Below are 23,854 nucleotides of genomic sequence, written 5' to 3'. Positions count from 1 at the left end.
TGTGTATATATTTATTATTTTGCCAAAAATGTGGTATTTTGGCTCTAACACAAGAAGTGGTTTTATATCTCAGAGTTTGGTTTTAATATATTCAAATATCAATACTCAATATTTTATATATAATCACCCAGTACTTAATATACTCAAGTGTTTCTCAAATTTTTATTTAATATGCTTATTAGTGAAAGAAAGTTCAGTTTGTGTTTCAATAAGCTTTCTCTATTAAAGGCAACAATAATACAATTTACAGTTCCCATTGAGGACAAAATATCTGATCTGAGATAGCAGATTTCATTCCATCATCCTATTTGGACTGTGAAGCTTGATCTGTGAATTCTGATTTTTATTAGGCTGTTACTTTGTTTTTAATTAATCAAAATCTCAAAATTAATTATAAGTGCTATCTGGTTGTCTAAAACCCTTTTCCCCCCCAAAGTTAGCCATTTGCTGCAGGAAAAAAAGGGACACAGAAGATCTAGCCACCAGGGATGGTTATGTCTGGTATGCCACAGGTTTCCACAGAGGTATCATAAAATATCTGCTTGCATTTCTAACTCAGTAGTGGTCATGGGCTTCTGTACTAAGACTGGGATGTGGGATAGAGGTTACTGTTGTAACAGAAACAGCCTGACTTCAGAAGAGCTCAGATACAGCAATACATTGAGTCCTTCAGTGGAGGAGAGAATGGCCTAGTGACTATTTTTAGGCGACTACTTCATATGTTCTTTCCTTCTTACGTCTTTTTTTTTTTTTTTTTTCTCCCTCATGTACTGTCCCCTAATTTCTGGTATACTAACATGCACAGCCATAGGGTAGAGATAGGATAAAGTAGTTCAGCTTTAGATACCTACACTGTAGAGATCTGGTCTGAGCTTCCTTTATAGTAATTGGAAAGAAATAAGGACTTTTGGGATGCAATTAATTTGTCCTGTTTTAGATGTCTGGCTGCAGAGAAGGCAAACTGTACTTCAGAATACCTGCTTCTAAATGATTAGTTCAGTCATCAAGTTCTCCATTTGATCAGATAAATTCCACTCAAGGAATCATCAGGAATATCTTTATGACTTGAGGGATTTGAAGATGTTGAGCCAACTGCAGAAGGTTGACTGCTAATATCTGTGAGGCTCCTCCCCACTAAGTACTGGCTCATTTCTTTCTCAGTAAAGTTTAACCCCAGTTTTTCTCAGCCCTTCGGAACATGCATCAGGGTGCTTATCTGAGTCATTTTGTTCTTGTTAACTGGAACTGATGAGGAGGCAATGTGGCTGAGGAATACTTGTCTCTATCTTCCATACTGTACTGGAATAGTTTGCATTTAATTCTCGTGTAATGAGTAGGCTGACTCAAGCTGAGTGAAACAAAAGATATCCTCATGTACAGTTCCAGATCAGCCACTACAAAGTAAAACCTGCAATTTTGTAGTGACAAAATGGCTTACAGTTCCTTTCCCAGCCTTTTGTGTCATTGGTATCTGAAGTCCTTGGGCTACATTTTCCCTCACAGTAATGGTCTCTTGAAGAGTCAGTTGTGTGGAAGTGAAAATAGCTGACTTGGCTTCTTTTGAGAGAACATTCTCAGTTTCATCACTTATTGTTGTCATTATCATTGAAGATACAATTGATTTTCTTCTTTTGACCCACCCAAATGACTCCTTGAAAATGCAACTGCTTATTCTCTTGCTATTGCCTTGGAGATCTATTTACTGCAAAACCAGAAACTTCCTCTTCAATTACTATCAGCTTGGAAAAGGAAAAGGAGAATGAAAAGAAAGCAAAAGATGACAAAAGAAAAAGAGAATGAAAAAGAGAATGAAATATTTTTCCTGAAAACAGGCCAAGATTATGTTGCACTAATTTACAGTGCAAGTGAAAAGTGAGGGTCTTCGCTTGGCTTCTAAGGTGTTTTTTTATTTTTTTTTAGTGATAACATGTAGAAAAAGTAGTACAGTACAGACTAGAAATATAAGAGAATTAACAAAAAATCACTGTACTGTCTCCATTAAGGTCCACTTTGTACTACTGCATGTGATTATATGATTTATTTGGTTGTCTATGAATGCCCCCTTGGAGCCATCGCATTGCATTTTCTGGTGCAAAACTCTCCAATATTAGTGGATTATTGATTGAATTGTGTTCTCTGGAGCCATTAAATCCTACTAATGAGGTTTTTCTTTAATCGGTGGATAATTGACCTAGTAGACCGTTGCCTAATTTTGGTTTCAGTACATAGGAGGTTTCCCAAGTTTCATCTTTGCATGTAAGTTAATAGGTCATTGTCCCAGTAGAGAATAGTATTATAGACTGTAGTAATACCTTTACTCACGCTAAAAATAATTTCATACTGCCAGGAAATCCATTGATTTTAGTAGAATTATTTGCAGGGTAAAGAGTAATTCAGGATGAGTAAGAATATGAGTGTTAAAAGAACAGGACTTCAGTATGTACACTGAAGTGTTATTGCAATCCCTATCAGGTGTATTATGTATCACAAGTATGAGATGTCTGTCAGGAATGGGATTTGCAGATGGGCAACGTATTACTAGAGACAGCGGAGTGGCTTAGATTATGCCTGCTGCATACAGTCAATGGAGAAAGAAAGTATGTGAATTCCTGTCCTTAGGAGAATGATTGCCTTACTGCTGTTAGGAAAGCACTGCATTTCCACACCTCAGAATGAGACTGAAGGCCTGGCCCCTATTCTGATGGATTTTCTGTGTGTTTCACCAACTGCTGGCAATGCGATATCATTTGTAGTGTACCACCTTCCTTTTACTGTGGTGATGTTTATTTTCACATTCTGAGCACAAAAATGCAATGTCATAATGTTCTCTATTCTGAGCATCAGTGAAGGAAACACAGCCTGTTTCATGCCTTCTTTGTTTTTGTCATACCTAGCCTCCTCATCCTGCTTGTCCAGGCAATGGAAGAATGGCAGTTGAAGGTGCAATAAAACAACTAATGCTGAGCCTCTAACACCACCATACACAGTCACCTCATCGAGGTGTTTGGCTTTTGACAGCTTCTAGCTTTTTGACTCCCATTCACTGTTCATCTTGACCACATCACCAGCTCCTGCCCTCCATTCTAATTCCAGCCATCTTATAACCCTGGGGCTAACCTGTGGATGTCACAGTCATGTTACACTCATGCCTGAGTTGTGTAAGAAGCAAGTTAATGTTAATTTAAAACTTTATGCAAACATTTGCTTAAAACTTATTTCTGCAAATTAAATACTGAATTAGCCTATCCTACTTAAAATATGAATCTGAGCCTACTTCAGTGCAATGCTGGCTGACAAGTAGCCTCTCTTGTAAGGCACTTTTAGTTTTGTCTTAGGCTGAAATTAGAAAAAACAAGTGCGTGTGTGTATGTATTCATGATTAAGACATGACAAAACAATGAACATAATGATTTTATCTTTTAATGACATCCATTCTGAGATGTGTTGCTTTTTTGAAATAAGATGAGGAATTCCATTTCTAGAGATGCCTGCTTGTTGTCATTGTGCATGTACAGATGCACATGAAAGCACCATATCTTTTCCTCTGTTTACCTCTGAACAGCTCAGGCTGTACAGTTTTGAATCCAGGCTAAATTTGCTTCACTGACACAAGAAAAGAGCCAACAGAAATCTCTTTTTCCTTACTCATTAGTTGTGTTTATTTTCCCTTTACTGTCACCCTGCCTGGCCTGAAGTCTCCAAAAGATTAGTCCAATTTATTTTATGTTCACTGCTGTCCCATAAAAAGGTAATACCAATACGCTGCAGGATGCTTTTTTCCTGTAATTCAGAATAGGTTAAATTCTCACTACATTTTGGAATATGCCAGGCCAATTGCACAAAGACAGCAAAAATGTATGTCTACCATTTGTGGGGGAACTGAATAAAAAAGGGATTAAGTACAATATCAACACCTGAACCTCAGCCTGAGGGCTACAGGTGTTGATGCATCTCCATGCAGGAAACTTTTCCTTTAAAACCTGTTATGTAGGTCTGAGTCAGGATACAAAGCTTTAATAGTTCATTAAAGATGGCTGAAATTGATACCTAACAGTTTTTAGCCAAATGGAGGGTTTCTTTGCCTCTAATGTGTGACGTATGTTGATAAATATCTTGATTTCTTCTAAACTGTAATTCTAAGTGAATTCCAACAACTGGAAGTAAAGTCGAGCTTCATTTATGCCACAGTGGATTTTGTAAGGTTTTTGCTTGTACATTAAGTTGTTTCTTCTCTTGAATTTCAACACAAGCTCATTTGAAACTCTGCCCAGTGTGGTTATCTAGCAAAAATCTCAAGTTTGTAATGTCCACTACAGGCAAATGATTTTTTGGGTAGCATGGTTTAGGATTCATCACAAAAGCAAAACACAGTCCCGATATTTATCATACCTGTCTTATGTTCTCCCTACTTTTATTTTAGCATTTTCTGGGGGCAAAAAAAAAAAAAAAAAGAGACCCAGAGAGAACTTCACAAACTGAATGAAAAAAGGGCATGAACTGAATGGATTTATAAACACAAACAGTGCCAGAGTAGAAAAATGGATCCTCCTGCCATCATGTCTGGCTTCTCTGTCTGAATGACTTGGCTTACCCCCTGGAACTAGGTTAAGCCCAACTTTGCCATAGGTAGTAAGTAGCTCTAAAATAGTTGTGGTAATGAATCTAATTAATCCCCTATCTCAAACACAAAAAAATAAGGCTTGGAAACTGTATGCTGTATTTCAATAAGAAAAATACATTTACATCCAAAACTGTTTTTCTTTTATTTTTAAAAGTTACCTTCCTGTAATTGCATGCTAGTTTACAGCTAAGGTAGGAGCATCTTTACAATAATGGGCACTTTTTTAACAGATTATTGCCAAAAGTGCATTCTTTATTCCAGAGAGACACTGTAATAGATACCAGCTCTTTAGTAATGATACAAGCAATCTGTAAGCTATTATAGTTTCTTTTATAGTAACTTAATCTTCATATTGTTTTATATGTCTGGAATTTTAATAGTGTTTTTAATTTATGAAGAGAAGTATATTACGTATTACTAGTTACATGGGAATATAAGCTAAATATCAGACCATTCAACAATATTCTTACAAACAAATATTTTGAAACAAGCACAAGGAATATAACAAAGAAATCAAAGACTGCTGTATAGATATAATGGCAGCTTTTATGGACTAAGACCAGAAGCATTTATTCTGGATTGTGTGTTTTTTTTTTTTTTTTTTTTCTTTGATGCATATACTGTACTTGTGAAGAAAAATGGAAAAGAAAAAACACAGGTACTCTTAGAAGGCTATTAAAAAAATAATTATTGTATTTAAAATAATTATATTTACCTAATTAATATGTTTATTTACATTACTGATTACAAATAAATACAAATTCCCTTGTACTATTTTAAAGATAGTTGAATGAATGAAAAATTAACCCAAATCTACTAAGTACTAGATCATACATAGAATACAAGCTCTGGTGTAGATTCTTGAAGTCACTGTAAGACTGAAATAGTTTTTTAGATCATAGCCATTTTCAAGTGTGTTGGAATACACACAGTTCACAAGGAATATGGTGAACTGTACTCAGACTTGGAAGAGAGATAATGTAACACTGCAAAGCAGAGAGAAATGATCGGTGTAGCAATTTAGTGGTTGTAATGATATTAAAAACAGGGCTTTGAAATAAAAAGAAACAGTTCACTGTTTTGAAAGAAGTCATAGTCTACTTTAAACTGTCATTCTGTATTTCTGACTTGCAATTAGGTGATATTTCTGAAGTGTCAGTCCTAGATTCTGTTGTCACCATCATCATAATAAAATGTGACAGCAAAGATATTATATCAATACTTTTTCCATAATTAGCATTAAAGATGTCTCAAGGGTTAAGTACAAAGGTTTTCCACTGAATGGTCTGTAAGCCTTGTGCCTTTAAAATCTTTTAATATAGCCAAGACTGTTGACAACCAGGAGACAAATCTATGAACAAACCCGTTTGGAGAGAATAGTTTTGTGGTGTGTGATGTATGTTACGTAAATGAGCTTATTAGGACTCTCATCTATTTTATTATTGGTGCCCAATTTAATAGAGGCATTTAAAAAACAATATTTCTGCCTGACTCCTTGAAATGAAGAAGATACATTGATATAATTGAGAGCAAATGATTGCATGTTGTGCCATTTAATCATGTCATTTTTCAATTGCTGCTTTTTGCACTTCACTGCATACTTATAGAATATTTAGCTTCAGTATAGATTAAGTCCCACAGTCTGCAACTGAGTAGAGTTCCAATATTAGGTGACATTTTCTTTTAACCTTGAAGTCAGCAAACGCACCCAGGTTTGGCAGTATTTTTCTGAAAGATGGCAAGTCATCATTCACTTCCTATCCTTGTCTTTAGGCATTTTTGAGGAATTACTTTCTTATTAATAACGTTTTTTGGAGTTACTGTTTTTCATTCAGTAACAAAGAGTTTTATTTCACCAAATGTCCTGTAAGAGTGAAATTTGAAATACACGGATGCATCACCCCTAACAAGGGAATGTCCTACTGGCATTGCTGTTCTACAGAAAAAGCTAAAAAATAAATTTTGCCAAGTATTTGCAAGCATATTTTTTCTTGTTTTCCCCTTTTCTTATATATTAGTGATGTTAATCGTGATTCTTAAAGTTTTATGTTAGCACTGTTGAAAACCAAAGCGCTGTGCTAGCCAAAAATCAGATACAAAGACGCAAATTACGTCTTTTAAGAGTTGTTTGATTGTCATACTGAGAAGGGCAGTTTCCTTTCTCAGATTTTGCCTTTTATTTCTGTATATGATTGCTGAACAACAGATCAATCATTTCATCTTCCTATCATCTTCCATTAGGTGACAACAGATGCAATAGGAAGGATATCATTCCCTTTCACACAAACTTATGTCCTGTAGCAAGGAGAAAGAGTAAGCCTTTAAGAGACCAAGGTTAGACAGAAACTTCCTCTTAGAGTGGATCATTCCAGATTTATCTGCAGTGGAGCTTCTTTCATTTTCCTAAACCCATTAGGTATTCCCCATACGTAGAAACACAACATAAAGCTAGGAATAACATCAGTCTCAGTATACATTGGCATTTCTTCTGAACCTGAATGTACAACGAAAATTATTCCGTGTAGGTTAACATGCATCATCTTCCAACGTTGTTTCAAAGCCTTTCCTGCATGGACCTCATATATCCCTAAGTGTAGAGCAAAAGCAAGAAAGACAGAAATGGTTGAAAGAAATTCAGATCACTTAAAAATGATTTCCACAAACAATATGTAACAAATAGTACTATGAAAATCATATCTAAACATTTTATATGATAATTATATGTGGATTATGCAGGTATAAATTAACTAAACTAATTTCAAATTCTTAAACTGTATTTAGGAACAAGTCCCACTGAGTTCACTGAGAACCTTAGTGTTATTAAACAACCAATATTAAACATCTGCTCAAGAACCTTGATGAAAGTGGTTTGGTGGCCGAGTCATCTACCATGTAGTGTAAGAAGAAAGCCTATTTCCAAACCAAGTCCTTCATTCATGTGGAAGGGGTGGTGCTTTGCACCTCAGGCACTGATGCACTGCAGGAAGGCTGTGGATTGAGGCTTGGAGGACTCTAATATTCCCCAGCTTCACACCATTATATGCCTCCTACATCCTCTGGCATTGCTTAAAACTGCATACATGTTTCTGGTCACCTACATTTCACTTCAGAGTCATACAGAACACCTTGTGGCCAAATCATGGTACTTCCATCCCCACAGATAGTGCTGTTAGCCCATGGCTTGGAAGGAGTGTTTGATGTCATTTGACTCGGCAGGGGCTTTTCCACATGATTTAAGGCATGGTATTAACAAGCTGTGAAAGTAGTTTCAGCTAGCCCTTTTTAGCTATGCGGGTGATAACTTCAAAGCACTGAAAATAGTCAGAGGGAAGAAAAATCTCCCAAGATTCTAGCAGCAGAGATAGGAATCCTCAGGATGGGAAAACATGACTTGCAATAATGTTATAATGAATAACACCTCAATGTTACCAGGGTATCTGTTGCAAAGCAAAGGACTCAGACACAAAGTCAGGTTCATACATGGCAGCTGCTGTTACTGTGTACGCTCAGCCTGCAGCAAACAAAGTTGTATATGTTAATTTAAGTCTCACTGCAAATGATAAAGTTAATGTGTTTCTCCCACATTTGCAATGGTTTGGATTGTATTTACAGCTAGTGCAGCTTAACAGATGCATGATAGCATGAGGAGCCACAGTTGAATGTACCTCATCTCTTAGTCTGTATTCCAGCAAAACTTTTGCACACACAGGAGCCTAAATGATACTCCACAGTCTACTGTTAGATCATTTCATAATTTTCTGAACTGTCAAGTACCCAATTGCTTACCACAGCAGCTGTAGTCATGCAGCTAAAGCCTCTATGGTAGAGATACTCTGTGTAATCTGTCAGATTTTTTATTTCTTTCTATTCCTTTTTTTTTTTTTTTTTTTTTTTTTTAATTTATCATGAATTATAGCTGTTAATTCGCAATGCAGAATGATGTACCTTGCAAATAAGTGATGTAACTGTGGTCCTGGAAACATACTTTGGATGTACAATTTCCCTACTGACTGGTTTTTATACAAGCATGCCATTTTAACAACAGCAGAGCATGGATGGATATACAACACTGTGAGGTGTCATGACATAGGATACAGAAAATTATTGTGTCCCTTTAGGACATTGTATACCAGACCATAATACTGCTTAGATTCATTATTGCTACTGTCATTATGTAGGGTTTAAAGATGTCTTAACATGATTAAATTCTCTGGCTTTTAAAGTATTGTTGCTATAGCCAACTCTTTCAACACGCTGTTATATACAAGCACTTCATTCTTCTCCTGTTTAATATTAACCATAATATCACATAATAAAATTGAAACAAAAGTGCCATAGGCCTAATTGTACTGTCACAGCCATGTAAATCAGAAATAGCTTCAGTAAAGCTACTGTTATTAGACTGGTGTAAAATTGATGTAAATTAAAAATGACTCAGATCCTGTAGCTCTGTGTGCTAACACAATGTAAAGGCCTCACTTAAATTCCCATATAATAGCTTATGAGTTAAATACTTCTTACCTCATCATATGATATGGTATTGTATCAAAAATGAACAATATTTTTAAGGGATGACATAATCAGATTGATCAAGGTAAGTTAGTGATCAAGGTAAGTTAATGATATGGGGCCAGATTCTGTGTTGACTTCCACGAAGTTAATGCATATCTATATAAACTTGATTGCCATCAGTATGTATCTTACCATCACTTCCATAAAACTGAATTTCTTAGCTGATATACAGTATAAAGTAAGAACCATGACTTTATCTTTTGTCAGGGCTTCCCCCCATTCTTTTTTTTTCTTCTGATGTGATGTTAGGCTAATGAACAGAATCAGAAGGGAAATGTGTCAGGCATGGTGGTTACATAAAGAACTGTGTAGGAAGCTAGTAATGAACTCTAGGAAAATAAATAAGGGCAAGTTCAGGAAATGTAAGTGAAAATGCAGCTCTGGTATAAATTGGATAATAAAATTCCTGGTCATATTTTGCCATAAATAGTGGTTTGGGAATTTGTCATTCACCTTATTTAAAATTCAGAAATATTAAAGGTACAGAGTTCTCTCATTATAGAAGTAATAGAATTCCAGCTATTACGGAGTTAGGGTAATTTACATTGCTATAGAATGCATTATATCAGTAAGTGGAACATCTGTATGAAATGTCCACCTGCTGATATACTACTCAGTGTACTTTACAATGAAATGTACTTAATCATTTTAAGACGTCTTCTAATGAAGCCTTATCAGGATTAACATTTTGAACACAAATACTTTTAGGCATTAAAACTTCTGCCTTAAATGAGATTGCATTGTCTTGTTTACCCTTGTTGATTAATAAGCAATCTGTTAACTGTTAGAATGGCCCAATTGTGCCAGTAAAAGTAGATTAGTAATTCAGCTATGTTTGTGGGTTTAATCATCATTTCTCTTGAAGGCTTTGAATAAAAAAATCACTTGTACGCTACCCGTAGGCAAAGAAAGGATATATGTTTTTAGATGTGTATACCACTGTTTTGCTTGTAGCTTAATGCTATTGATCAAACACACACTTCCAGAAGCAAAATATTCTGTAGATGTACAATATTTCTAAGTAGACCTTCCAATTTTTAACATATAAGTGTTATGAAAATTTGGAACTTAAATTCACATGCTATATACTGTTATTGTTTTCCTAGTAAAATTCAGGAGGACATGTCTTGACTGCTTACCAGTAAACAGTTTTGAACAGCTTTGAGAGCTCTGGTTGCTTTTTAAATTTCTATTTATTTATTTATTTATTGCTTCTTATGATTAACTGGAAGTTTAAAGGCAAATACCCTGTCTTCAGGAAAGATGGTAGTTGAGATTTTCTCATAGGGTCATGCACTTTCATCTGTGGCATCCCACAGAGGGAACCAGATGTTGGCAAGTTACAATTTAAATTATCTGGAAAGCTCCCATGTGTGGAGCACAGTCCCATTAAATTCAGGAGTAGCACAGGCCTCCAACAATAGTTGTATACTTGAGCCATGCAATGCTATAAAATTATAGGGTCTTGGAAGATGGTCTGAAGTAGTCATCCTCAGAAGCATTTGTGCCTTGTGTAGATATTTGTAGATATTATTATAAAAACACATTATGAGTCAAATCCTGGTTTGATATTGAGTGACTATAATGTGTAATTGTGTTTGTATATAAAACTGTGCTCAGAAGCACCCCATGCCATTACTGCTTCCGGGTGGTAGATCTCTAGCTTTGGCATGTAAGATGCATTATTTATATTGCTATTCAATGAGACTCTCAGTGTAGTTATTTAGGTTTCTGGCATATAACCAGCATATCCTGGCTCCCATCAATATTCAGTAATATTAGGGCTTAGTGATTGTCTCCCATCATGCAGTTCACATCAGACTGCATTCTTTGTGGCACTGGAGTCTGTATGATGAAATAAATGCAATGAATAACCCATATTTGAGAGGGATACAGTTATCATAGTGTTCCTAAATTTACTTGAATATAGAAATACCCTGGAAATATTTTATGATAGCAAAAAACATGTGTACAGAATTTTATAGTGACCTCTCTACTCTCCTTTCTTAAGGTTTCTCCTCTGACAGGGTGCATATGAGCCATGATTTCTATTGTTGTTGTTGTTGTTGTGTTGTTTTTTTTTTTTTTTTTTTTTTGTTTTGTTTTGTTTTCTGAGAAGTATGTGTGTGTATACACACACTATATGTATGTAGTATATATATATTCTCATTGCATTAATACTGATTTTTTTCATTTTTTTTCTGAAGTATTTCTGAATTTGATTACTGGCAAGATAACTTGTTTCAGATGTGTCCCAACTGAATGGAAAAAAAGGAAGAATACACTGGTTTACCAGTGTACACCATAACACTTTCAACATTATTGAGACAGTTAGCTATGTATGGCATTTATTTGAAGAAGACTGAAAGTAGCTTTACTCCTTCTGTGCAATTAAGATTGTGTTTATCTGAAAATAAAACACTCAGCTGTGGCACTAAGTATGGGAATTTATAGAAGAGCTGAAAAAACTATTAGCACCATTCGCTATGAGATAATACTTCATGTTTTCACGTGCAAAGTATTCCACACTGACATCTATCATCTGTCTGTCCTGCAGTCCCTATGCTGTGAGATCAAACAGAGACGTCGTGGGGTAGCCTCAGTGCTGCGATTATGCCAGCACCTCCTGGATGACCAGGAGACCTGCAACCTAAATGCAGATCACCAGTCCATGCAGTTGATAATTGTAAACCTTGAGAGGAGGTGGGAAGCCATTGTCATGCAAGCTGTCCAGTGGCAAACAAGGCTACAGAAGAGATTGGAAAAAGACTCGGTGAGTGATGTTTACGTTAAAAATATCTCATGAGATTTCATTTTTCACCACAGACATTTTTCAGTGTTAGGCAAGCAAGTTCATCTCAGACTGTTTTCTTTTGGCTGAAGATGCTATTCCCAGTCTCTACTGGCAACAAGTGAAGCTTTTTACTTTTTCACAAAACATTGTATTGTATGGACACCACAGATTAAGAAGATAAATTCACAATATGCATATTCTGTTTGCTGGATATTTAATCCCATCATATCTGATCATGTTGAGTAATGAAAACAATCAGTGTAAGCCAAGTTTCTCAGTACCTAACAGAATTGGGCCCAGAGACATATTTCATTGATTGTAAATAAATTTCAGAAAAAGTATTTTTTGTGTAAGTACGGCTGATTTTAATTAGTATCTCAGCAGTAGATGTGTATTTCACATAGAATGCCAGGAGTATGTGATTAATATATAAATCTGTGTTATTTGAATATAAGTAAAATGCATTAATTTGCTTTTATCTCATGGAAATGATTCCTAAGAGGCAAAATAGCACTCTGCTTAAACCATCCATTAAGTGGCATAAATTAGACAGTTTTTTTACAGCATAAACTATACTACAATGCAGTATCTACATTTAAACAATAAACCATAGGGGGGACAAAATAATCCCTACTGTAACACCATTGGCTGTAATGGATGAATTGGCTCAGCATGTTCTGTGGTTCTGTCATAATGCTGAAGTCTGTATACCGGAGCCACATTGACAGCAGTAATAACCCTATGTAATGCATATACTGAAGAGCCTTGATGAGATTTGTGACAAGTGACAAGCTTACATATTTTTTTAGGTTTATATCAAACAAATAAAAGAAAAAAAATACTTGACACATACTTCCTGACAATTGTCTAACACTATTTCTGACTAACACTAAGTAGTGAAATATTACTTTTGACTTCTTTTTGTTAAAGTTCCTTTAAAGAAATAACAGAAGCTGTATTTCTCTTGGAGTTGTTTGTTTGTGTTAGTGTAATATTAAAATATACAATACAGTGTTTAGAAAAACTGGCAGCTCCCGAATGAAAATACTATCAGTCTAAACCAGCCAAGAAATAGTGAGTCAGTGAGGAATATGCTGTAGAGAAGTGAAGTGTTGAAGGTAATAATAATCTGCTGTCTACATACCTTTATCAGATGTTATAAAGCAGGAGTGCTCCTCTGTCTGTTTGGTTTATTAACTGATTTGTTTTAGGTAGTGAGGTAGAAATGTGCCTTGAGGGAGAAGCAGGGTTTAAATTACCTTTCAGGACAAGTCAAAAGCGGCATGTATGAGGGAGCTGGGAAGCAAGACATCATTGAAAAACAGACAGAGTGGCAAGGCTGGTGTTATGAGCATGAAAGTAGTCAGCTGATAATCTAAGTATGGGTAATTGAGGAGAGTTAGTTAAGCCCTCAAAAATTTGATCTGATTGGAAGAAGTGTAAAAAGCTGACGAAGATGCATGTGATTGTACAAGGGTATGGAGAAAATACATTTTTTTCAGCCTTTCTTTAGACATGTATGTGTGGAGAGGGAAGTATTGACCTCAAAGGAAGCTATTGGAAAAAAAAAGATATCAACTGTATGACCAATGGAAAAATGTCAAATCTTAATGATGCTAAGAGTAATGATTCTCTCACTTCATAGAGCTAGTGAGAGAGAGGTGTAGATGTCACAGCTGATCCAGATTACCAGACTAAGAGGAAGGATGGTGATACTGACAGAGCATGAAGAAAAGAGGAGTTTGAGAAGGAGAGAGCAAGGATTCAATTTTGACTGTGCTTAGTTTATGTTAATGGCCGCTAAGGAGGAGTTATTTAACAGAAAGGCAGAAGAGTAGGGTTAGATGTACCAGAGTTTACCTGAACCCTCTGTTCAGAGATGAGAACTGCAGGTATGTGAGTGTATATTATTATCTAAAAAGGAGAAAGAGAAGTAGGTAAGAAGAAAGGCTTGTTGGAGTCCAGTAAAAAGCAGAAGGCTAAGGAAGAAGGACAAGCAAAGAAACACAGAGGAAGTAGAAGAAGAATCTAGGAAGCAAAGAAATCCAAAGCAGTAACCTGTTGAGAATCTGATCAGCCAGAGTCAAAAGTAAAACAGAAGCTGGTAAAATAAAGGTCATGAGAAAATGTTAGAGAAATTTCAGTGAAATGAAAGGAAGAAACAGAATTAGTGAGGAGCCAGAATGAAGCTGAATAGAAATTGGAGGTATGAGTTTTAAACAATACATTCACATTTCAATGAGAAGAAAGTCAAGAAATAAAAGAAGACAAATGCCATCTCATCAGTGACAGAAAGACAACATTCAAGCAGTAGAAAAACTAGTTGAATTCTGGAGCTTCAAGAGCAATTATGTACAATATTGCAACAACCAAACTGAAAAATAGTTCTTACAATCCTGAATTTTGGTTGCTAAAGGATGAGTCTGTGTTAGGTCTGTAACTAACTGTCCAAGAGAGATGGGGCTGGGTTTCTGCTATATTTTTCTGAAAGGTAAGGTACCACAGAGGTGATGAATTACTTTTTTAATCTACAAAGCTTATTATTTCATTGCAGTAAATATATCTGTTCTACTGAACTTAGGGCAGAAACAAATTGCAATTGTGAGATAGCTTAGAGAGGGCTGAACAGAGGTCCAAGTTGCTGTAGTGAAAGCCTACTATCTCCTTTTGCATATGAGCACCTGCCTTGTGGAAGCAGTCTGCTTTTTGTAGCTGTCATTACTATAAATAAGCTGTTATGTGCTAATTAGAGCTTGGTGCTGCTCTTACAGCAGGAGTGGAGTCTTGTGTTTCTGTGTGGGACGCAATCGATCGGGAGTTGAGGCATAGTGTTCAAGTACTGCAGTTTGCTTGATGTCCCAGTGCTTGGAACTTCACAAGGTGCATGCCGCTTTGTTCCCACTTTGCCTGAGGGAGTCTGGAATTATTTGCTGGTCTGAGTTGTCTTTCACTGTACAGGGGGTGTAGTGTTCTTTCTGCTCAGAAATGGATGCCATTAAGAGCTATCATGATGCTCATTTAATTTTCAGTGTGGGTTGTTTTGTTTTGGAACCTCTCATTCTAGGCTTATATTTAATAACATGATTCTTTGAAGTGTGTCAGGATCTACAAATTTCTCATGTTGATAAAACTATCTGTATTCTCAACATTTAAGGATGCCCAAGCCACTACAGGATTCAGGTTTCTTTGTCTTCCCTGGCCAGAGTTGGCTTATTCTAGCCCTCCTTTTCACTCAGTTCCTGTGTAGTCATTTCTTGGGTAGGTACCAGGACTGTTTCTTCTGCTTCCCTATCTCTCTGTATTTGATGGTGTGCCAGTCTTGGCACATAAACAGTATCCCTTGGTAACAAGTCTTTATTTGTGGTTGCCCACAAAGTACTGTAATTTATGAAAACAAATGAGATGTTTTTATACCCTGATGGCATCTGACTCGCTGACAGTAAATAAGATAGCCCAAATTATTTTATGGCATTACAGAAGTGCAAGAGTCACTTGCATCTTCTACTCTGTTCTTAATTTGTGTACTGGGATCTTCCTTTGTCCTGTTTCCGTCCCCAGTCACTTATCTGAACTACTTACATCATTGCAAATGTATGCTGGAACTAACCATAAAAGAGTTTAAATTTCTTTTGAATACTTTGTCTTCACTGATGTTTTTCAACAGTGTTTAATTTTCCTCAACCTTTGTAAGAGCAGGCACCATAAATTTATAAATAACAAGAGATTAACATGTACTAAACCACCTATAGTCTGGTAAAAGATGTCCTTCTAAATAGCCTAAAGTTGTGTTTAGAAGCTGAAATTATCAATAAGAATCACCCCAGAAGGATGAAATGTGGTTAGATTCAGTAGGTTAATCTTGCTAAAAAGAATGAGGTATTCATATAGTGAAGAAAAAAAAACAAAGATTACTTTTAAAAAACAGTAGACACTTGTCTTTTACTGGAAGCAGTCCTAATCTGTTTTAGCAAAAGAGGTTTTTATCTCCCCCATCTGTTTTTTTGTGGTAAATTCTTTTCCCCCTGATTTATCATTCCATAGTTTGCTGGTATAACGTTATCTGTCACTAAATTTTAGCTTCAGAATTACACAGATGACTTTCAGTTTGCCTAACAAGACCCTGCTGGCAATCATCTTAAAAGAAAAAGGAGTCTGTCTGGCAATTGCAACAGCAATAGCAACAATCTTTAGTCAACTAAACCCAAAACTGCCATCTAAAATTCCTGCTCAACAGCTGGAGAAGCTTTAACTCTCTATGCACTTTCCTTTAGAGGGTCTAGTCTACATGAAAGAACACAGAACAGTTAAAAAAAAGGATTTGATACAGACTCAGTCATGGTCATGCCCACGAGTTTACAACAGCTAAGTCAAAGTGGGAATATGTAAGCTGTTTTATGCAATTTTGTTGATTATTTGCTCAGCCAACGATATACCCAGTTTCAGTTATGCATCTAGCCTCAGTGAATTTTTCCACCAGCCACAGATGTTCGCAGTTTGATGTCCTGTCCAGGTCAGATATGTCTCTATGTAAGAATTCACAATGAGGTGACTATTGGTATTCACTTTCCTGGGACTGTTTTATTGATACTGGAGTTCATGTAACTGACGTACTACTATGGCTCACATAGAGACAAGAATGTGTTTTCTAATGGATTTTATTTCTGAAGTTTCAATTGAATTCCTACCTTTAGTCTGGAGAAACTGCTTTTTCTCCAGACTGCTTATTCACTGAATGAGAAAGGTATCTGTTTTACGGAGCAGACAATCTATTTTCTAATGCAACAGAGAGGGCCAATTATTGAAGGAACAGTATTAATCACGCTTTTAAAATGGAGATTTTGAGCTAAGATAATTTGGATTGAGGTGCTGTAATTCTCACATCATCCAGAAACTATTTGAAATAGTCATGTCTTTCATGATTTAGTCTACCACTATGAAAATTTAAAATTTTTTCTTTTTCACCCAAGTCATCCTGCACACTACATTGTATGTCCAGCAAAAAATCCATCTGTATTGGCTGGAAAGTATGCTGTACATCCAGCCACATAATTGAAAATAATAAGGCCACAATAAATGGGATGGCCTTGGGGTATAACACCCGAGGGATTCAATTGGTGTCGCTTTGCATCAATGTCCATGCATCATGGTAATTGAGGTAACATAACCAATTACCACATTTTAATTAGAGTTGTAAGGACTTGGGAAAATCTGCAATGGTGAGACAGCTCACTTTAAAAAAAAAAAAAAAAAAAAAAAAAAAAAGCAACTCAATTTTTACCACAAGTTTGTTTCTTGGGTGTTTGTTTCTTAGGAAGCAAAAACCTTGTGTAAATCCCTGTTTAGTATTTTTATCAGCATCCTCTTGGTTTCATTATTTATAATTTACTTTGAAAAACAAATTGTTTAAAAATACTATATTGCTTCTGATCAGGTATCTTTATCTCTTTACTCTGTTCATCTGTTTTTGTGATCTTTTCTGCAAAAGAAAACAGTTTTAAATAATGCTAGGCATAGTGCTAACTGAAGTCGCCCTCTCAGTTCTCTATATTTAATTCACTAGTTCAATATTTTTTCAATCCACGGCCTGACACTTGTTCTGAGCTACATAACAATACAAAAAAAAAACCCTGCATTCAAAGGTAAAAAAATGTATTTGTCATTGTTCTGTTATTTGTTAGATGGCTCCACTAAATAAAACTTGGCTTCTGAAGGATTCTAATTTTTTCACAAGCCATTATTTTGCAAGGTCTAGCTTTTACATCTAGCTAAAAATCTTGCATAAAAATGTAGAAAACCAGCAGAAGTGCCTAATACAGCAAAGTAATAAGTGAAGATTGACCTAATTTGCTGAGGAGGGGGCACTGCATATTTTAAAGTGCTGAATACCTCTTACATGATCTAGCCCTAACATTATTTAATGACGTATGTTTGAAACTTTATAAATTGGTTTCTTTTTTCATTATCTATCACAAGTCTTTTTTTTTTTATATTGGACCTCTTCATAGTACAATTTTTGACAGTATTTGTATTTGTTTCTGTCAGTCATCTTGTTCTGTTTGTTTTCAACACTGAAGATGGCTTCCTTTGGAGGTTTCTTCCTTAAAAATATATATATTTTTAAATGAATGGTATATTTGATTGTAGAATCTCTGATGTATCACTCTAACTAGGCTCTGCACCATCTTCATGCTTGAGGTGCTGTACACCTTTCTGCTTCTGGGTGGCATTGCATGTCTGATTTGTGACATGGAATGATTTTCTGTAAGATCTAAAACAGAACTGCATAAACGGTGAACTAAGGTCTAAATTTTTCTTTGACTTTATGAAAGACACTTCATATTCTTGCAAGAAGTTGTGTATTTCTCTTAATTTTCTTGAAGAATGGCCATAGTGATGATGGCAGCCATTATGGCAGTGTGCAGAGTCCAGATGACCTGTTGAGACTAAAGCTGGTAAAATGCTTCTGGTTTTGCAGATCTCAGTAAAAAATTGCAGACATGGTGGAGCTTAGTAAAAGTTAATTTTTAAAAAATCAGATAAATGTTGTGTTACATTCTGGAGAAAATCTCCCAAGTGGACACCTGCGGTGGTAGCTTTTTAGAGTGAATAAAAATAAAAATTAATACATTTTTGTCTTTCCACAGAAGACTCTTTTCCATCCTCAGTGAATGTAAAATTTTCTGTCACAACTAACCATCTTGGGCAACCACCCAGAGGTGGAATACTCTATGTGACATTATCAATCCAAATTCCAGTCATCTCATCAAGGTGTTCTCTCATCAAGAGAGAGCAAACCCTCAGAGGTGGTCATTTGAGCTCATTGCCACTGAATCAGTCTTTTAGCTGTTGCTCTAATTTTAATTATGTTATGGGACTCTTTAGTTGTAGGTGTGGTTAGTCAAGAAGAGACTGATGGTTAATCCAGGGACCAGAGACTATTCAGAGGCATTTCACAGTTTCTGTCAAGCCACAGTGAGCCTAAGCTTTCCCACTGGAGAGTATGGAAAATGAAGGTACATCATGGTCTGAACTTTTGGGTAGACCTGTGCAGTGTCAAGAGTTGGACTTGATGATCCTTAGTGGGTCCCTTCCAACTCAGGATATTCTATGATTCTATGATTCTATGATATTCCTAACTTTCTTGTGAGTCTCAGATGATTTAAGAGGAGGTTGAACAGTTAGTATTGGGAGAAAATGTACTCAGCAATTCTACCTTGCTGCTTGCATGTCCTTTGTTCTTATCAGATAATGAAAAGGGAGTACTGGAAGGAAAGTCTTCACATGTAGCAGTTTCTGTATTGATAATGCTAGGAATAGGCTTTTCTGTGGAGCCTCTTCCAGTCTACTTTACCCTTCCTTTGTGAGGTTAACCTCCTAAAGCAGAAAAAAGTACTTCAGCATTATTGCTCCTCCAATTCTTTTCTCTGCATTGAAATTTCCAGACTAATGATGCTGTTGATTAGGTATGAGTTTGTAGTTTCCAGTATACTGAAACCTACAAGAATATCTCTTGCATCTTGCTCAACCACCATCCTATAGTAGCAGGTCTTGATCACTGTCCACCTCAACTAATTGAAAATACTTACCTGGGATGCATGTTTCTCTTCCAGGAGTCCTTGCTAATTCTGCAGGCACCTTTAGTTTCTTTGTCCTCTCCAGGGTACCCAACAAACTTTGTAATGTGAAAGGTGAAAGTTACTTTTTTTGTTATTGTGGGCATGAGCACAGGAAGATAAATGAAATTATATTAGAAGTAAAGGCTATTTTAATGAGAAAATCAATTGCTGCAATACTTAATTATCCCAAGTACCCTTTGATTTTTGTTTTCTCTTGATGAAGCACACAACATTTCTGTGCAGGATCTGAAATTTATTTATTTATTTATTTATTTCAAGATAGGTTTCTCTATAAGACTGGGAATGCTTCATAGTGGCTGATCATGGTTTAAACAAAAAGTCTGCAAAAAAGCAAAATAAATAAATTATGTATCACTATATATGATTTTTTAAACCAAATATGGTTATTTGATCATATATATTTATATACATATATGTATGTATAACCACTAATCATAGCTCAGGCTATAGTGAAAAACTGACTTCAGGTATTCAGGGCAGAAAATGTCACGGTCACAGTGTTACAGGACTAAGTACCTGGTATTATATTTGGCTCTAAACATAGTGGCTGAACTGGGTAAAAAATAATGCCTCTAGACTAAAGTTTTCAGTAGCATCTTGTGAGCAATCTCCTTCAGTGATTGTTAAGTCTTCTCTTTAAATCACATATACTTTGAATTATTTTTTTCTCTATTATGTTAGAAAAAGCTATGTGAATGCACTGGCACAGTGCCACAAAATTTTGTATATATTTCTTTTTATTTTTAAAAAGAATTACTTATTTGGATTTTTTTTTTTTAATGTGTATGTGTTCCTTCTTTGGTTAATGCAGTTTTAATCTGTTCAAATGTGATTTCAGAAGGAGAGGAAATTAATGTAGCTTAAAGTTACTTAAACACCTTAAACTGCTATATCTCATATCTCAGGAACTTTCAAGGCTGATCAGTAATGCTGTGTTATCCAGTGAGAAGCTGGAAATATTTTCTTTTGGGAATATACGAGGCTTCTGTGTTCATCCATGTGGCCGGAAGATTCTTCTGTTTCTCAGAAGCATGGGTTTGTGAAGGGTAGGTCCTGCCTAACTAACCTGATTTCCTTTTATGATAAGATCACCTGTATGGTGGACCAAGGGAAACCAGCTGATGTGATTTTTTTGGACTTCAGCAAGGCTTTTGACACGGTTTCCCATAGGATCCTACTGGACAAAATGTCCACCATACAGGTAAATAAAAACATCATACGATGGGTGAGCAATTGGCTAACGGGCAGGGCCCAAAGGGTTATGGTAAATGGGGCTGCGTCAGGCTGGCGGGCGGTCACCAGTGGGGTCCCTCAAGGCTCCATTTTAGGGCCGGTACTTTTCAATATTTTTATAAACGATCTGGATGTAGGAATAGAGGGTATTTTGAGCAAGTTTGCTGATGACACCAAACTTGGAGGAGTTGTGGACTCAAATGAGGGCGTAAAGGCCTTGCAGAGGGATCTGGACAGGTTGGAGAGCTGGGCAATCACCAACCGCATGAAGTTCAATAAGAGCAAGTGCCGGGTCCTGCACCTGGGACGGGGAAACCCTGGCTGCATGTACAGACTGGGCGATGAGACGCTGGAGAGCAGCCTAGAAGAGAGGGATCTGGGGGTCGTGGTAGACAGCAAGTTGAATATGAGCCAGCAGTGTGCCCTGGCAGCCAGGAGGGCCAATCGTATCCTGGGGTGCATCAAGAACGGCATCGCTAGTAGGTCAAGGGAGGTGATTGTCCCGCTCTACTCTGCGCTGGTGCGGCCTCACCTCGAGTACTGTGTGCAGTTCTGGGCACCACAGTATAAAAAGGACATGAAACTGTTGGAAAGTGTCCAGAGGAGGGCTACGAAGATGGTGAAAGGCCTGGAGGGGAAGACGTACGAGGAACGGCTGAGGTCACTGGGCCTGTTCAGCCTGGAGAAGAGGAGGCTGAGGGGAGACCTCATCGCAGTCTACAACTTCCTCGTAAGGGGTTGTCAAGAGGCAGGAGACCTTTTCTCCATTAACACTAGTGACAGGACCTGCGGGAATGGGGTTAAGCTGAGGCAGGGGAAATTTAGGCTGGACGTCAGGAGGTTCTTCACAGAGAGGGTGGTTGCACACTGGAACAGGCTCCCCAGGGAAGTGGTCACTGCACCGAGCCTGTCTGAATTTAAGAAGAGATTGGACTGTGAACTTAGGCACATGGTCTGAACTTTTGGGTAGACCTGTGCGGTGTCGAGAGTTGGACTTGATGATCCTTAAGGGTCCCTTCCAACTCAGGATATTCTATGATTCTATGATTCTATGATTCTCAGTGATCATGTTTGTCTGGTGGTGTTTTTGAGTTGGGTGAGAGAATTTAATAGCTGGTAGAAAGTTGGGAACACTTCCTGTCTGATTTTTTTTTTTTTTTTTTTTTAAGTGGTTGGTGCTTACAAGCCCTCAGATATTCAGAATGGCAGTGAGGGCATCTAAAAAGCCAATTTATTGTTTGCCTTTGTAATTCAACGTATGTTCATGGAAAGTACCGTATCTCCCATGGGTAATGGCATTTGATCCTCACTGACAGTGCATTCTTACATGCATTCTCAACATTCTTAAGTTCTTTGCATTTATAGATAATATTGTAAATCCACTTGCCACAATTTTTTATATACTTATATTTATCAAGTAATTACAAAAATTCAAATTTTAGGACAGAAGAATTCAATTCTATAAAACCTAGAAATGTGAGGTTTCTAACAATCTAATGGGAATAGTCAACATCACAGTAACAGGCTTAGGTCTTTATATTGTGGTGGCATGTATTCTACCAATCAGGTATAAATCTATTTGTCTACTTTTTCTGTATTACACATAAAATAATGGTTGAAAGAGTGTGAGCAAAGCTCTTGCCACAGCTCTGATAGTAAGACACTTCCTGCTTTAGAAACATGTTCATTTGAAATGTAAGATGTATAAAATCTTCAAGTGAATTTGCAGAAATTATTGGTTTTAGTAGCAAAATATGTAATATTCAGAAGCTGGGGAGCTGATGTTTCCAGCGTGTGCAGATAGTAAAAGAACTATCATAAGCTATTTAAATGGCAAAAATAACTCATTAAAATGAAAGAGGAAAAATGTTTAGGTTTTTTATTTTCAGTGGTAGAGATCACATTTCAGAAGAACTCAGTTCCTATTTAGTCATTTAAGTATAGGGCCAGATATATAAAAGTGCCAAGCTGATAGTGACTTTTGGCATTGTACTGTGTTCAGATTACAGGATGAAGTCAGTATTTTATTCAGGTGCCTAATACTCACTAATTGTAAGATCATGACTCAGGCCTGCATTGTTTAAAAAATTAGACTTAAGAAAAATACAAAAGTCACAAAGTAGTGATTATTGAATTAATTTAATGACTTGGTGCATTGCAACTCTGATGACCCTAGTTCTGCCAGGAATGGTATGTGAGTGTGATTGAAGATAATTTTCTGATACTTTGTTTCAAGAGTTCTCAAGAAAAATAATTTTTAGAAAGAGGGGAAGATGCCTCATTTTCTAACAGGTTGTACAGCAGTTATTTCCATCCCACAAGGGTCTTCGGTATTGGATAATAGGGCCCCAATCCTCCAACCATTATGGAAATGTATTTGAAGGATCTTCAGAAAATATATGACTAATCAGTGTTTCCTTGTTCATTATTATAGAATATTATAGGAGGTGCATAAGCTGTAAGCAGAAAGGGATAAAAAAAAAAAAAAAAAAGTGAATGAAAATAAAGAACAACTATTTACTCTTTCTCTTAACATGAGAAATAACAGGGTACCTCATGAAATTATCAGTCAAGAGATTCAAAACAATCAAAAAGAAATACTATTTTTATGTAATATTATTTTTATGTAGTGTGTAGTAAAAATGTGAAACTTGCTCTTACATGATGTTGTGGATAACAAAAATACAAATGACTTCAGGAAGTAATTAGACAAATTAATGGAGAAGTCAATCAATGCTTATTAAATTCCTACTCTGAAAGTCCCCACAGTCTGATTTTTCAAATTTTGCATAGCAGCTTCTATGCTAATCTGTTCCTTTAAAAAAAAAAAAAACAAAAAAAAACAACCTTGAACATCCACTATAGACCACTGTAGGAGATAAACTCATCTCTCAAATGGACTGTTGATCTTACCCAAAATGGCAGATGCCTTGTGAAAGAACATGAATTGCAGGCTTAGAGGCCTACCTGTGCAATATTTTCATGTATGGCAAAGCA

General features: G+C 36.4%; 1 protein-coding gene across 10 annotated transcripts in view; it reads left to right on the top strand.

Annotated features, from left to right (window-relative positions):
- AKAP6 (A-kinase anchoring protein 6) overlaps positions 1-23,854 on the top strand; it is a 279,284-nt gene that overhangs the window by 235,909 nt on the left and 19,521 nt on the right. For all 10 annotated transcript variants that reach the window (XM_084521164.1, XM_084521165.1, XM_084521168.1 and 7 more), the window contains one exon: positions 11,751-11,966. In XM_084521164.1, coding sequence (XP_084377290.1) covers positions 11,751-11,966 — 216 coding nt within the window. The remainder of the gene's footprint in view (positions 1-11,750; positions 11,967-23,854) is intronic.

Source organism: Aythya ferina, assembly GCF_964211825.1.
Source record: "Aythya ferina genome assembly, chromosome: 5".
NCBI classification, from domain to species: Eukaryota; Metazoa; Chordata; class Aves; order Anseriformes; family Anatidae; genus Aythya; species Aythya ferina.
Note: the sequence above shows the minus strand (reverse complement) of the source record. Positions and strands in the feature narration are given on the sequence as shown.